General features: G+C 63.7%; 1 protein-coding gene across 1 annotated transcript; it reads right to left on the bottom strand.

The window, feature by feature from the left end:
- Positions 1 to 401: 401 nt before the first annotated feature.
- Positions 402 to 15,528, bottom strand: LOC121444472 (collagen alpha-1(III) chain-like). The gene is made up of 8 exons (XM_041646279.1): positions 15,337 to 15,528; positions 12,665 to 13,108; positions 9,496 to 9,682; positions 7,106 to 7,783; positions 4,422 to 4,710; positions 3,582 to 3,738; positions 1,513 to 2,052; positions 402 to 731 (listed from the first exon to the last, which is right to left on the bottom strand). Exons 1-8 carry the CDS (start codon positions 15,526 to 15,528, stop codon positions 402 to 404), a joined length of 2,817 nt encoding a protein of 938 aa, XP_041502213.1.
- Positions 15,529 to 17,182: the final 1,654 nt, after the last annotated feature.

Raw genomic sequence — 17,182 nt, 5'->3', positions numbered from 1 at the left:
GATGGACCCGAGGTCCGGCACCGAAGCTGGGACCCAGCGGGGTCCGGCCCGCCAAAGGTTTCCCGCGACCACAGTGGGGACATAGGAACGCCCCAGGGACACAAGGGGGGGACCCAGCTACACGGCCCAGGGACCACAGGGGGGGACCCAGTGATGCCCCAGGGAGCCCAGGGGCGACCCTGTGGTGCCCCAGGGACCCCAGGGACCCCAGGGAAGTACCCAGGGACGCCCCAGGGACCCCAGGGCGAGGGCCAGGCCCAGGCCCAGGACCAAGACCAGGACCAGGACCTTTATTTATTTATTTTATTTATTTGCAATAAAATACAGGGCCAGGGCCTGGGCCAGGGTCAGGGCCAGAACAGGGCCAGGGCCAGGGCCAGGTCCATGGACCCCGGGGGGGGCTAGAGCCAAATCAGGGACCCCGTGGGGGACCCAAGGCCGAACCAGGGACCCGGGCCGAACCACGGACCCTGGCGGGGGATGCAGGGATGCCCCAGGGACCCCGGGGGGATGAAGAGATGCTCCAGGGACCCTGGGGGGACCCAGGGCTGAACCAGGTACCCTAGGGAGACCCAGGGACGCCCCAGGGTCCCAAGGTGGGACCCACAGACTCCCCAGGGTCCCCAGGGGGGACTCGAGGTCCGGCACCGAAGGGGGTACCCAGTGTGGTCCGGCCCCTCAAGAGGGACGAAGGGACACCACACGAACCCCAGGGGGGACCCAGGGATGCCCTACGAAACCCAGGGGGGACCTGGAGATGCCCCAGGGACCCAGGGGGGACCCAGGGATGCCTCAGGACCCCAGGGCCAGGGTGAGGACTAGGATCAAGACCTTGACAAGCACCTTTATTTATTTATTGTATTTATTATTTTATTTATTTATTTATTTATTTATTTATTTATTTATTTATGTATTTATTTACAATAAAATACAGGGCCAGGGCCAGGGTCAGGGCCATTGCCATTGCCAGGGCCAGAGCCAGGGTCAGGGACCCCGGGGGTGGGGCCCAGAGCCGAACCAGGGACCCCGGGAGGCGACGCAGTGACGCCCCTGGGATTCTGGGGAGGACCCAGGGATGCCCCAGGAACCCCAAGGGGGGACCGAGGGACGCCCCAGGGACCCCGAGGGTGACCGAGGTACACCCCAGGGACCTGGCGGGGATACAGGGACGCCCCAGGGACTCCGCGGGGGACCCAGGAAGGCCCTAGGGACCCCAGGGCGGCCCAGGAACGCCCCAGAAAGCCCAGTGGGTACCCAGGGATGCCCCAGGGACCCCAGGGGCACCCAGGGATGCCCAAGGGACCCCAGGGAGGACCCGAAGTCAGGCACTGAATGGGGCAACCAGCGGAGTCCGGCCCCCCAGAGGGTATATAGGGACGCCCTAGGGACCCCAAGTGTGGACCCAGGGACGCCCCAGGGACCCCGGGGGGGACCCAGGGATGCCCCAGGGACACCAGGTGGGGGACCCAGGGATGCCCAAGGGAATTTGAGGGGGGACCCGTGGTTGGGCACCGACAGGGGGACCCAGCGTAGTCTGGCCCCCCAGATGGGACCCAGGGATGCCCCACTGTCACCAGGGGTACCCAGGCACTCCCCAGGGACCACAGTGGGGACCCCAGCGGGACCCAGGGGCGACCCAGGAACCCCAGTGGGGACCCAGGGCCGAACCAGGGACCTCGGGGGTGATCCAGGGCCGAACCACGGACCTCTGTGGGGACCCATGGAAGAATCATCGAGCCCAGAGGGGACCCAGAAATGCTCTAGAACCCCGGGGGTAGACCCAGGAACGTGCCAGGGAGCCCAAAGGGGACCCTCGAACGCCCCAGGGACCCCTTTGGGATACCAAGGGATGCCCCACGGACCCCATGGGGGACCCAGGGACGCCTCATGGACCCCGGGAGCGGATCCAGGGTCTCCCCAGGGACCTCCGGGGACCAAGGGATGCCCCAGGAACTCCAGGGGTACCCGAGAATGCTCCAGGGAACCCGGGGGGGACCCAGGGATGCTCCAGGGACCCTGGGGGCACACAGGGATGCCCCAGGGATCCCGGGGCTGGGACACAGGGAAGCCCCAGGGACCACGTGGGGAGACCAAGGGACACCCCAGGGAACCCGGGGGGGGCACCCAGGGACACCCAAAGGTCCCCTGTGGGGACCTCGGGATGCCCCAGGGACACCGGGGGGGGGAACGCAGGGACCCAAAGGGAGGGACCCATGTTTGCCCCAGGGATACCTGGGGGGACCTAGGGACGCCCCAGGGCTCCGGGGGGTACCCAGGGATCCCGGGGGGGGAACCCAGTGTCGGCCTAAGGATCCCGGGGTTCGGCACTGAAGAGGGGACCCATTGATGCCCCAGGGAACCCAGGGGTGACCCAGTGACGCCCCAGGGACAACAGGGGCGACCCAGAAACGCCCCATAGACCCCGGGAGTAGACCCAGGGATGCCCCAGGGACCTGAAGGGGGACCCTCGAACGCCCCAGGAACCCCTGTGGGAGACCCAGGGATGCCCCAGGGACCCCAGGAGTGGATCCAGGGTCGCCCCAGGGACCCCGGGGACCCAGGGATGCCCCAGGGACTCTGGGGGGACCCAGGAACGCCCCAGGAACCCCGGGGGGACCCAAGACCCCGGGGGTGACCCAGGGACACCACAGGGACCCCCAGACAGGGACCCAGTGATGCCCAAGGGACCACGGGGGTGAACACAGGGACGCGACAGGGACCCCGTTTGGGACCCAGGGACGCCCCAGGGACCCTGGGGGGGACCCAGGGAAGCCCCAGGGATCCCGGGGGTGGAACCCAGGGACGTCCCAGGAAGCCCAGGGGGGAACCAGGGACGCCCCAGGGACCCCGGGTGGGTCCCAGGGTCCGGCACTGAAGGGGGGACACAGTGACGGCCCAGGGACCCCAGGGGTGACCCAGTGACACCCCAGGGACCCCAGGGGGGACCCTGGAAATCCCCAGAAACACCTGTTGGAGACCCAGGGACACCCCAGGGAACCCCGGAGCGGATCCAGGGTTGCCCCAGGGACCATATGGAGGTCCCAGGGAAGGTCCAGGGACACCGGGGGGGACCCAGGGACACCCCAGGGACCCCAGGGGCAGACACAGGGCCGAACCAGGGACCCCAGGGGGGACAGAGGGAAGCCCGAGGGACACCGGAGAGAGACCAAGGGACGAACCAGGGAACACGGGGGGGGACCCAGGGACGCCCAAAGGATCCCGGGGGGACCTAGGGATGCCCCAGGGACACCGGGGGGGACCCAGGGACCCAGGGGGAGGGAAGCAGTTTTGCCCCAGGGACCCCAGGGGGACCTAGGGACGCCCCAGGGATGCCATGCGGGGACCCAGGAACGCCCCAGGGACCCCGGGGGGTACCTAGGAACACCCCAGAGACCGCGGGGGTGGGGCCATGGCCAGAGCCAGGGCCAGGGCCAGGGTCAGGGCGAGGGCCAGGGCCAGGACCTTTATTTATTTATTTTATTTTTTTATATATTTAATTAATTTATTTATTTTTATTTTATTATTTTATTTATTCTCAAAAATACAGGGCGACGGCCAGGGCCAAGGACCCTGGGGGGTACCCAGGGCAGAACGAGGGACACCGGGGTGGGGACCCAGGGCCGGACCAGGGACCCCAGGTTGGACCCAGAGCCGAACCAGGGACCCCGGGGGGGGACCCAGGGCCGAATCAGGGTCCCCGGTAGGGACCCATGGCTGAACCAGGGACCCCATGGGCACCTGGGGACACCACAAGGACCCCGGGGGGAACCCAGGGACGCCCCAAGGACCCCAGGGCCAGGGCCAGGGCCAGGACCAGGACCAAGACGAGGACCGGGACATTTATTTATTTTATTTATTTAGTTATTCATTTATTATTTATTTATTTAATATATATATATTTATTTATTTTATTTATTCGCAATAAAATACAGGGCCAGGGCCAGGGCCAGGGCCAGTTTGAGGGCTAGGGCCAGGGCTAGGGCCAGCGACCCCAGGGGGTTCCCAGGGCCGAATCAGTGACCCCGTGGGGGACCCAGGGAGGCCCCAGGGACCCCGGGAGGATCAGGGACCCCAGGAGGGACCCGGGGTCCGGCACCGAAAAGAGGACCCAGCGGGGTCCAGCTTCCAGGGGAGAGCCAGGGATGCCCCGGAAACCCCAGGGGGACCTAGGGACTCCCCACGGACCCCAGGGAGGACCCAGGGTCTGTCACCGAAGGGGGGGACCTAGGGATGCCCCAGGGACCCCAGGGCCAGGGCCAGGGCCAGGACCAGGACCAGGACCTTAATTCATTTATTTATTTATTTATTGTTTATTATTTATTTATTTATTTATTATTTGTTTTATTTATTCGCAAGAAAATATAGGCCAAGGGCCAGGGTCAGGGCCAGGGCCAGGGACACCGGGGTGCCCAGGGCCGAACCAGTGACCCCGTTGGGGACCCAGGGCCGAACCCGGGTTCCGGAGGGGAGCCAGGCCCGAATCAGGGACCCCGCGGGAGGAACCAGGGACGCCCCAGGGACTCCGGGGGGGGGACCAGGGCTGAAGCAGGGACTTCGGGGGGTCCCTGGGCCGAACCAGGGAACCCGGTGGGGACCCAGGGCCGAACCAGCGACCCCAGGGAAACCCAGGGATGGCCCAGGGATCCCGGGGGAACAGGGATCCCAGGAGGGACGCGGGGTCCAGCACTGAAGAGAGGACCCAGCGGGTTCCTGCCCCCCAGGGGAGACACAGGGACGCCCCAGAAACTGCAGGCTGACCTAGGGACGCCCCAGGGACCCCAGGGAGGGGGACCCGAGGTCCGGCACTGAAGGCGGGACCCAGTGACGCACATGGGACCCCAGGGGAGACCCAGGGATGCCCCAGGGAACCCGGGGGTAGACCCAGGGATGCCCCAGGAACCCCAAGGGGGACCTGGAACGCCCCAGAGACCCCTGTGGGAGACCCAGGGACGCCCCAGGGACCCTGCGGGGGGGGACCCAGGGATAACCCAGGGACCCCGGGGTGGACCCAGGGATGCCCCAGGGACACCCTAGTGTCCCCAGGGGGACCCAGGGATGCCCCAAGGACACCAGGGGTGACCCGATGTCCAGCACCCAAGGAGGGACCGAGCAAGGTCTGGTCCCAAAGTGACAACGGGGGGGGCCCAGGGCCGAACCAGGGATCATGGGGGTGACCCAGCGACCAACCAGGGACCCCGGGGGTGGACCCAGGGCCAAACCAGGAACACCGGGGGGAACCCAGGGCCGAACCAGGGATCCCGGGGGGGACCCAGGGCCGAACCAGTGTCCCTGGTGGGGAGCCAGGGCTGAACCAGGGATCCCAGGGGGGGGACCCAGGGAAGCCCCAAGGACCCCAAAGGACACCCAGGGTCCGGCACCGAAGGGGGGCCCTAGGGACGCGCCAGGGACCCCAGGTGGGACCCAGGGATGCCCCAGGGAACCCATGGCCAGTGCCAGGGCCAGGACCAGGACTAGGCCCTTTATTTATTTATTTGTTTGTTTATTTATTTATTTTATTTATTATTTATTTATTTTATTTATATATCATTTATTTATTTTATTTATTCGCAATTAAATACAGGCCAAGGGCCAGGGCCAGGGTCAGGGTCAGGGCCAGGGCCAGGGCCAGGGCCAGGGCCAGGGCCAGGGCCAGGGCCAGGGACACTGGTGGGGCCAGGGCCAAACCAATGACCCCGATGGTGACCCAGGGCCGAACCAGCATCCCGTGGGGGAGCCAGGGATGACCCCGGGACCCCCGGGGGGTCCCAGGGCCAAACCAGGGACCTCGGGGGGGTTCCCTGGGCAGAACCAGGGACCACGGTGGGGACCCAGGGCCAAACCAGCGACCCCAGGGGAAACCCAGGGACGCCCCAGGGTCCCGGGGGGGATCAGGGACCCCAGGAGGGACTCGAGGTCTGGCACCGAAGGGAGGACCCAGAGGAGTCCAGCCCTCCTGGGGAGACCCAGGGACGCCACAGAAACCCCAGGGGGACTTAGGGATGCCCCTAGACCCCAGGGGGTACAAAGGGATGCCCCAGGGACCACAGGGGGGACCCAGGGATGCCCCAGGGACCCCGGGGGTAGACCCGGGGACGCTTGAGGGACCCCGAGTTGGGACCCATTCAGGCCCCAGGGACCCTGGGAGGGGGAACCAGGGACTCTCCAGGGACCCCGGGGGGGCGACCCAGGGAATCCCCAGGGACCCCAGGGGGGACCCGGGGTCTGTCACCGAAGGGGGGCCCTAGGGACGCGCCAGGGACCCCAGGGGGGACCCAGGGATGCCCCAGGGACCCCAGGGCCAGGGCCAGGACCAGGACTAGGACCTTTATTTATTTATTTGTTTGTTTATTAATTTTCTATTCAATTATTAATTTTTTATTTATTTAATTCGTTTATTTATTTTATTTATTTATTTAATTATTCATTTATTTATTTTATTGATTCACAATAAAATACAGGGCCAGGGCAATGGCAAGGGTCAGGGCCAGGGCCAGGGCTAGGGACCCCGGGGGGGCCCAGGGCCGAACCAGTGACCCCGTGGTGGATCCCGGGAGGCCCCATGACCCCGGGGGGACCAGGGATCCCAGGAGGGACCCGGGGTCCGGCACCGAAGGGAGGACCCAGCGCGGTCCAGCCCCCAGGCGAGACCCAGGGATGCCCCGGAAACCCCAGGGGGACCTAGGGACGCCTCAGAGACCCCAGGTGGGACCCAGGGACGCCCCAGGGACCACAGGGGGGACCCATGGAGGCCCCAGGGACCCCGGGGGGGACCCAGGGACTCCCTAGGGACCCCGGGCGGCGACTCAGGGAATCCCCAGGGACCCCAGGGGGTACCCGGGGTCTGTCACCGAAGGGGGGCCCAATGGACGCGCCAGGGACCCTAGGTGGGACCCACGGACGCCCCAGGGACCCCAGGTCCCGTGCCAGGGCCAGGACCAGGACCACGACTAGGACCTTTATTTATTTATTTGTTTATTTATTTATTTTTATTATTTATTTATTTATTTATTTATTTATTTCTTATTTATTTATTTTATTTATTCGCAATAAAATACAGGCCAAGGGCCAGGGCCAGGGTCAGGGTCAGGGCCAGGGCCAGGGACACCGGGGGGCCCAGGGCCGAACCAGTGACCCCGATGGCGACCCTTGGCTGAACCAGGGTCCCGGCGGGGAGACAGACCCGATCCAGGGATCTCGGGGGAGGAACCAGGGATGCCCCAGGGACCTCGGGGCGGACCCAGGACCGAACCAGGGACCTCAGGGGGGACCCTGGGCAGAACCAGGGACCCCGGTGGGGACCCTGGGCCAAACCAGCCACCCCAGGGGAAACCCAGGGGCGCCCCAGGGGAAACCCAGGGACGCCCCAGGGACCCCAGGGAGATCAGGGACCCCAGGAGGGACTTGGGGTCCGGCACTGAACAGAGGACCCAGCAGGGCCCAGCCCCCCAGGGGAGACCCAGGAACACCCCATAAACCCCAGGGGGACCTAGGGACGCCCCAGGGACCCCAGGGGGAATGCAGGGTGCCACAGGGACCCCGGGGGTAGACCCAGCGATGCCCCAGGGACCCCGGGGGGCGGATCCGGGGTCCGGCACTGAAGGGGGGACCCAGTGGCTCCCCAGGGACCCCAGGGAGACATAGGGTGGCCCCAGGGTCCCCGGGGGTAGACCATGGACGCCCCAGGGACCCCAGGGGAAATCCTGGGATGCCCCATGGACCCCGGGGGTAGATTCAGGGACGCTGCAGAGACTCCAAGGGGGACCCTGGAACGCCCCAGGGACCCCTGTTGGAGACCCAGGGATGCCCCAGGGACACCAGGGCAGACCCAGGGATGCATCAGGGACTCCGGGAGGACCCAGGGATGCCCCAAGGACCCCAGGGCCAGGGCCAGGGCAAGGACCAGGACCAAGACCAGGATCAGGACCTTTATTTTATTTATTTATTTATTTATTTATTTATTTATTTATTTATTTTATTCACAATAAAATACAGGGCTAGGGCCAAGGTCAGGGCCAGGGCCATGGCCCGGACCATTGACCCTGGGGGGGCTCCAGGGCCGAACCAGTGACCCCATGGGGGACCCAGGGAGGCCCCAGTGACCCCGGGGGGATCAGGGACCCCAGGAGGATCTTGGGGTCCGGAACCGAAGGGAGGACCCAGTGGGGTCCAGTGCCCCTGGGGAGACCCAGGTATGCCCTGGAAACCCCAGGGGGACCTAGGGATGCCCCTAGACCCCAGGGGATACCCAGGGATAGCCCAGGGACCATTGGGGGCACCCAAGGCCGCCCCAGGAGACCCTGGGACGCCCGAGGGACCCCGAGTGGGGACCCAGGGAGGCCCCAGGGACCCTGGTGGGGACCCAGGGACACCTCAGGGACCCCGGGGGGCGACCCAGGGAATCCCCAGGGACCTCAGGGGGACCCCAGGTCTGTAACCGAAGGGGGGTCCCAAGGACGCCCCAGGGACCGTAGGGCCAGGGCCAGGGCCAGGACTAGCACCAGGATAAGGACCTTTATTTATTTATTTATTATTTATTATTTATTTATTTATTTTATTTATTCTCAATAAAATACAGGGCCAGGGCCAGGGTCAGGGCCAGGGCCTGGGACCCCGGGCGGGGCCCAGAGCCGAACCAGGGACCCCGGGGGTACCCAGGGCCGAAACATGGACAACGGGTGGGACCCAGCATTGAACCAGGGACCCCGGGGGGACCCAGGGCCAAACCAGAGACACCTAGTGTACCCTGGAACGCCCCAGGGATCCTAATTGGGGGACCCGGGGACCTGCACTATAGGGGGGACCCAGTGATGCCCCAGGGACCCCAGGTGGGACCCAGAGATGCCCCAGGGACGCCAGGGGGGACACAGGGATGCCCCTGGGACTCCGGGGGGCAACCTGGGACGAACCAGGGACCCCGGTGGGAGACCCAGGGATGCCCCAGGGACCACAGGTGGGGGGACCCAGGGAAGCCCCAGGGACCCCGGGGGTAGGGCCAGGGTCAGGGTCAGGGCCAGGGCCAGGACCTTTATTTATTTATTTATTTATTTTTATTTAATTAATTAATTAATTAATTTTTTATTTTATCATTTTATTGATTCTCAAAAATACAGGGCCAGGGCCTAGGCAAGGAACCCGGGGGGAGCCCAGAGCTGAACCAGGGACCCCGGGGGGGGACCCAGGGATGCCCCAGAGACCCCAGGAGGCACCCAGGGACCCCAGGGAGGACCCAGGGATGCCCCAGGGACCCCTGGGGGGACCCAGGGCCGAACCAGGGACCTCGGGGGGGGACCCTGGGCAGAACCAGGGACCCCGGAGGAAACCCAGGGCCGAACCAGCGACCCCAGGGGAAACCCAGGGGGGATCAGGGACCCCAGGTGGGACACGGGGTCCAGCACCGAAGGGAGGACCCAGTGGGGCCAGCCCCCCTGGGGAGACCCAGGGATGGCCCGGAGACCCCAGGGGGACCTAGGGATGCCCCTATACCCTGGGGGGTACCCAGGGACACCCCAGAGACCACAGGGACCCCGGGGGTAGACCCGGGGATGCCCAAGGGACCCCGTGTGGGGACCCGGGGAGGCCCCAGGGACCCCGGGGGGAACCCAGGGACTCCCCAGGGAACCCGGGGGGCGACCCAGGGAATCCCCAGGTAACCCAGGGGTAGACCCAGGGACACCCCAGGGACCTGAGGGGGGACGCAGAAATGCCCCAGGGACCCTGGGGGTAGACTCAGCGATGCCCCAGGGACGCCGGGGGGCGGATCCGGGGCCCGGTACTGAAGGGGGAACCCAGTGACTCCCCAGGGACCCTAGGGGGTACCCAGGGAGGCCCCAGGGTCCCTGGGGGTAGACCCAGGGATGCCGCAGGGACTCCAAGTGGGGCCCTGGAACTCCCCAGGGACCCCTGTTGGAGACCCAGGGATGACCCACGGACACCGGAGGGGGACCCAGGGATGCCCCAGGGACCCCGGGAGCAGATCCAGGGTTACCCCAGGGACCCCAGGGGACCCAGGGGTGCCCCATGGACTCCGGGGGGACTCAGGGATGCCCCAAGGACCCCAGGGCCATGGCCAGGGCAAGGACCAGGACCAAGACCAGGACCTTTATTTTATTTATTTATTTATTTATTTATTTATTTATTTATTTATTTATTTAATATATTTCTTTCTTTCTTTCTTTCTTTCTTTCTTTCTTTCTTTCTTTCTTTTATTTATTCACAAGAAAAAACAGGGTCAGGGCCAGGGTCAGGGACAGGGCCACGGCCAGGACTAGGGACCCCGGGTGGGCCCAGGGCTGAACCAGTGACCCTGTGGGGGACCCAGGGAGGCCCCAGGGACCCCGGGGGTATCAGATACCCCAGGAGGGACCTAGGGGCCGGCACCAAATGGAGGCCCCAGTGGGGTCCAGCCCCCAGGGGAGACCCAGGGGCGCCCCGGAAACCCCAGGGGGATGTAGAGATGCCCCAGAGCCCCCAGGGGGTACCCAGGGATGCCCCAGGGACCACAGGGGGGACCCAGGGATGCCCCAGGGACCCCGGGGGTAGACCTGGGGGCGCCTGAGGGAGCCCAGGGGGACCCAGGGAGAACCCACGGACCTCGGGGGGACCCAGGGACTCCCCAGGGACCCCGCGGGGCAACCCAGGGAATCCCCAGGGAACCCAGGGGGGACCCAGGGTCTGTCACCGAAGTGGGGCCCTAGGGATGCACCAGGGACCCCAGGAAGGACCCAGGGATGCCCCTGGGACCCCAGGGCCAGGGCCAGGGTCAGGACCAGAACCAGGACTAGGACCTTTATTTATTTATTTATTTTATTTATTTATTTATTTATTTATTAATTATTTATTTAATTTTTATTTATTTATTTCATTTATTCACAATAAAATACAGCGCCAGGGCCAGGGCCAGGGTCAGGGCTAGGGCCAGGGCCAGGACCAGGGACCCCGGTGGGGACCCAGTGCCGAACCAGGGACACCGGGGGGGAGGGGAACCCAGCATCAAACTAGGACCCCAGGGGGGGACCCATGGCCGAACCAGGGACCCAGGGTGAACCCAAGAACGTCCCAGGGACCCCGGGGGTAGACCCCGGGATGCCCCAAGGACCCTGGGGGTAGACCCCGGGACGCCCCAGGGACCCCGAGTGGGACCCTGGGACGCCCCAGGGACCCCGGTGGGAGACACAGGGACGCCCCAGGGATCCCGGGGTGGGGACCAAAAGAAACCCCAGGGACACTGAGGGCGGGGCCAGGGCCAGGGTCAGGGCCAGTTCCAGGTCCAGGGCCAGGACCTTTATTTATTTATTTTGTTTATTATTTATTTATTAAATTTATTTATTTTTTATTTTATTCTTTTATTTATTCTGAAAAATACAGGGCCTGGGCCAGGGCCCGGGCCAGGGACCCTGGGGGGAGCCCAAGGCCGAACCAGGGACCAAGGGGCAGACCCAGGGCCGAACCAGGGACACCAGGGCGGGGACCCAGCATCGAACTAGGGACCCCGGGGGGGGACACATGACCTAACCAGGGACCCCGGGGGGAACCCAGGAACGTCACAGGGACCCCGGGGGTGGACCCAGGGAAGCCCCAGGGACCCCTGGGGGGGAACCGAGGGCTGCGCCAGGGACCCGGCGGGTGGACCCAGGGACGCCCCAGAGAACCTGGGAGGGGGACCCAGGGACTCTCCAGACACCCCAGGGCCAGGGCCAGGGCCAGGACTGGGACCAGGACCTGGACCGTTATTTATTTGTGTTATTTATTTGTTTATTTTTTTATTATTTATTTATTTATTTATTTTTGATTTGTTTATTTTATTTATTCGCAATAAAATACAGGGCCAGGGCCAGGGTCAGGGCCAGGGCCAGGGTCAGGGCCAGGGCCAGGGCCAGAACCAGGGCCAGGGACCCTGGGGGGGTCCAGAGGCGAAACAGTGACCCCGGGGGGACCCAGGGCTGAACCATGGACACCGGGGGGTGACCTAGCTTCAAACCAGGGACCCCGGAAGGAAACCCAGGGATGCCCCAGAAACCACACTGGGACCCAGGGACACCCCAGGGACCCTGTGGGCACCCAGGGATGCCCCAGGGACCACGGGGGCAAACACAGGGCTGAACCAGGGACCCCGGCGGGGGGGACACAGTGAAGCCCCAGGGACCCTGGGGAGGACCCAGGGACGCCCCAGGGACCCCGAGGGGGACCCGGTGTCTGGCACTGAAGGGGGGACCCAGTGACACCCCAGTGACCCCAGGGGGGACCAAGGAACCCCGGGGGTAGACCCAGGGACGCCACAGGGACCCCAAGGGGGACCCTGGAACGCCCCAGGGACCCCTGTGGGAGACACAGGGATGCCCCAGGGACCCCGGCGGGACCCAGGGACACCCCAGGACCCCACGGGCCAGGACCAGGACCAGGACCCGGACCTTTATTTATTCATTTTATTTATTTCATTATTTTTTCATTTTATTTATTTATTTATTTATTTATTTATTTATTTATTTATTTATTTATTTTATTTATTCGCAATAAAATACAGGGCCAGGGCCAGGGTCAGAGCCAGGACCAGGGTCAGGGCCAGGGCCTGGGACCCCGGGCGGGGCCCAGAGCCTAACCAGGGACCCCGGGGGGGACCCAGGGACTCCCGAGGGACCCCAGGGGTACCCAGGAACACCCCAGATACCTCATAGGGTACCCGGGGTCTGGCAACAAAGCGGGGACCCAGTGGGGTCCGGCCCCCCAGGGGATCCAGGGACACCCCAAAGATACCGCGGGGACTCAGGGACGTTCCAGGGACCCTGTCGGGACCCTGGGACGCCCCAGGGACCTTGGGGGGACCCAGGGATGCCCCACCGACCCCAGGTGTGGACCCAGGGATGCCACATGGACCCCGGAGGGGACGCAGGGACGCCCCAGGGACCCCGGGGGAGAACCAGGAATGCCCCTGGGACCCCGCGGGGGGACCCAGGGATGCTCCAGGAACCCCAGGGGGGACCCGAGGTCCGGCACCCAAGGAGGGACCCAGCAAGGTCCGGCCCCCCAGGGACAACGTGGGGGACCCAGGGCCGAACCAGGGACCATGACGGGGACCCAGGGTCCAACCAGGAACCCCGGGGTGGACCCAGGGCTGAACGAGGGACACGGGGGGGACTCAGGGCCAAACCAGGGACCCCCGGGGGGACCCAGGGCCGAACCAGGGACGCCAGGGGGGACCCAGGGAAGCCCCAGGGACCCCGACGGGGACCCAGGGTCCGGCACCGAAGGGAGGACCCAGCGGGGTCCGAACCCCAGGTGGGACCCAGGGACGCCACAAGGACCCCAGGGCCAGGGCCAGGGCCAGGACCAGGACCAGGACCCGGACCTTTATTTATTCATTTTATTAATTTGTTTATTTTTTTCATTTTTTATTTTATTTATTTTATTTATTCGCAATAAAATACAGCGCCAGGGCCAGGGTCAGGGCCAGGGCCAGGGCCAGACCAGGGCCAGGGACCCTGGGTGGGGGGGTCCAGAGCCGAAACAGTGACCCCGGGGGGTCCCAGGGCCAATCCATGGACACCGGGGGGGGACCCAGCTTCAAACCAGGGACCCCGGAAGGAAACCGAAGGACGCCCCAGAAACCACAGTGGGACCCAGGGATGCCCCAGGGATCCTGTGGGCACCCAGGGATGCCCCAGGGACCACGAGGGGGACCCGGTGTCCGGCACTGAAGGGGGACCCAGTGACGCCCCAGGGACCCCAGGGGGGATCAAAGGACCCGTGGGTAGACCCTGGGACGCCACAGGGACCCCAAGGGGAATCCTGGAACGCCCCAGGGACCCCTGTGGGAGACCCAGGGACGCCCCAGGGACTCTGTGGGCACCCAGGAAAGACCCAGGGAACCCGGGGGTAGACCCAGGGATGCTGCAGGGACCCTGGGGGTAGACACAGGGCCGAACCAGGGCCCTTGGGGGGATACAATGAAGCCCCAGGGACCCCAGGGGGAACCCAGGGACCCCAGGGGGGACCCAGGGATGCCCCAGGGACCCCTGGGGGGACTCGGTGTTCAGCACTGAAGGGGGGACCCAGTGATGCCCCAGTGACCCCAGGGGGAACCAAGGGACCCCGGGGGTAGACCCAGGGACGCCACAGGGACCCCAAGGGGGACCCTGGAATGTTCCAGGGACCCCTGTAGGAGACCCAGGGACGCCCCAGGGACCCCGGGGGGACCCAGGGACGCCCCAGGGACCCCACGGGCGGATGCAGGGCCGACCCTGGGACCCCGCGGGGAACCAGGGATGCCCCAGGGACTCTGGGTAACCCAGGGATGCACTAGGGACCCTGGGGGGACACAGGGATGCCCCAAACACCCCAGTGGGGACCCAGGGACGCTGGGGGCAAACACAGGGCCGAACCAGGGACCCCGGGTGGAGGACACTGGGCAGCCCCAGGGACCCCGGTGGGGAACCCAGAGACACGCCAGGGACCCTGGGGGAGACCCATGGATGCCCCAGGGACCCCGGGGGAGGGACCCAGGTTCATCCCAGGGACCCCGGGGGGACCTAGGGACTCCCAAGGGACCCCGGGACGGGACCCAGGGACCCCAGGGGGGACCCAGGGTCGCCCTAAGGACCCCGGGAGGACCCAGGGATGCCACAGGGACACCGGGGAGGACACAGGGACGCCCCAAGGATCCCAGCAAGGACCCATGGACGCCCCAGGGACCCCTGTAGGGACCCAAGGATGCCACACGGACACCAGGGTGGACCCAGGGACACCCTAGGGTCCCCAGGGGGACCCAGGGATGCCCCAGGGACCCCAGGGGAGACCCGAGGTCCGGCACCCAAGGAGGGACCCAGCAAGGTCCGGCCCCCCAGGGACAATGGCGGGGACCCAGGGCCCAACTAGGGACCCCGGGCTGGTCCCAGGGCTGAACCAGGGACAACCGGGGGGGGACCCAGGGCCGAACCAGGGACCCCCGGGGGGACCCAGGGCCGAACCAGGGACGCCAGGGGGGACCCAGGGAAGCCCCAGGGACCCCGAGGGGGACCCAGGGTCCGGCACCAAAGGGAGGACCCAGCGGGGTCCGAACCCCAGGGGGCACCCAGGGACGCCCCAAGGACCCCAGGGCCAGGGCCAGGGCCAGGACCAGGACCAGGACCCGGACCTTTATTTATTCATTTTATTTTTTTGTTTATTTTTTCATTATTTATTTATTTATTTATTTTATTTATTCGCAATAAAATACAGGGCCAGGACCAGGGTCAGGGCCAGGGCCTGGGACCCCGGGCGGGGCCGAGAGCCTAACCAGGGACCCTGGGGGGGACCCAGGGAATCCCGAGGGACCCCAGGGGTACCCAGGAACACCCCAGATACCTCATAGGGTACCCGGGGTCTGGCAACAAAGCGGGGACCCAGTGGGGTCCGGCCCCCCAGGGGATCCAGGGACACCGCGGGGACCCAGGGACGTTCCAGGGACCCTGTGGGGACCCTGGGACGCCCCAGGGACCTTGGGGGGGACCCAGGGACGCTCCACTGACCCCAGGTGTGGACCCAGGGATGCCACATGGACCCCGGAGGGGACGCAGGGACGCCCCAGGGACCCCGGGGGGGAACCAGGAATGCCCCTGGGACCCCGCGGGGGGACCCAGGGATGCCCCAGGGACCCAAGGGGGGACCCGGGGTCCTGCACCGACGGGGGAACCCAGCGGGGTCTGGCCCCCCAGGGGGGCCCACGGACACCCCAGGGACCCCAGGGGGGACACAGGGACGGCCCAGGGACCCTGGGGGGCACCCAGGGCCGCCACACGAACGCCGGGGGGCCACAGGGACACCCCAGGGACTCCAGGGAGGGACCCAGGTACGCCACATGGACCCTGAGTCAGGACCCAGGGATGCCCCAGGAACCCCGGGGGGACCCAGGTACGCCACAGGGACCCCAGGGGGTACCCGGGGTCTGGCACCAAAGTGAGGACCCAGTGGCGACCAGCTCCCCAGAGGGGACCCAGGTCCGAATCAGGGACCCCGGGGGGGACCCAGGCCTGAACCATTGACACCAGGAGAGACCCAGTGACGAACCAGGGACCCCAGGGCCAGGGCCAGGACCACCTCCCGGGACAGGACCAGGTCCAGGACCTTTATTTTTTATTTATTTATTTATTTAATTTATTTATTTTATTTATTCTCAATAAAATACTGACAAACCATCTTCAATGAGGTCTTCTGCTCTTTTTGGCTACAGAAAGAAGAGTTGGAGAGACAGCTAAGTGGTTAAGAACATTGGCTGCCGTTCCACTGGTCAGAAGTTTGATTCTTGGCAACCACATAATGGTTTTAATGCAGAATTTTACCAGAAATTCCAAGAACAGCTGATACCTATACTCCTTTGTGTGTTTCACATTATAGAAACATAAGAGTCTTGACAAACTCTTCTTTTGAAGCTGCAGTTACCATGATACCTAAACCACACAAAAACTTAAGCAAGAAAGACAAATACAGACCTATGTCACTCATGAACATCGATGAAAAATTCTCAATAAAATACTGGCAAACCATCTTCAATGAGGTCTTCTGCTCTTTTTGGCTACAGAAAGAAGAGCTGGAGAGATAGCTCAGTGGTTAAGAGCATTGGCTGCCCATCCACAGGTCAGAAGTTCGATTCTTGGCAACCACATAATGGTTTTAATGCAGAATTTTACCAGAAATTCCAAGAACAGCTGATACCTATACTCCTTTATGTGTTTCACATTATATAAACATAAGAGTCTTGCCGAACTCTTCCTTTGAAACTGCAGTTACCCTGATACCTAAACCACACAAAGACTTAAGCAAGAAAGACAAATACAGAACTATGTCACTCATGAACATCGATGCAAAAATTCTCAATAAAATACTGGCAATCAGCTTAGAAATAATGGTAATCTTATCAAAAGCAATCTGTAGATTCAATGCAATCCCTATCAAAATCCCAACACAATTCATCACAAATTTTTAGAGAACAATAATCAACTTCATATGGAAAAACAAGAAACCCAGGATAGCCAAAACAATCCTGTAAAGTAAAGAAACTGCCAGAGGCATTACCATCGCTGATATTAAGCACTATTACAGAGCTACAGTAATGAAAACAGCTTGGTATTGGCAAAAAAATGGAGACGTTCACCAATGTAATCAAGTTGAAGACCCAGATATTAATTCACACAACTATGAACACCTGATTTTC

Source organism: Microtus oregoni, unplaced genomic scaffold, assembly GCF_018167655.1.
Source record: "Microtus oregoni isolate MIOR12 unplaced genomic scaffold, Mior012 000127F_ref0000509, whole genome shotgun sequence".
NCBI classification, from domain to species: Eukaryota; Metazoa; Chordata; class Mammalia; order Rodentia; family Cricetidae; genus Microtus; species Microtus oregoni.
This window is presented reverse-complemented; position numbering and strand designations above follow the sequence as displayed.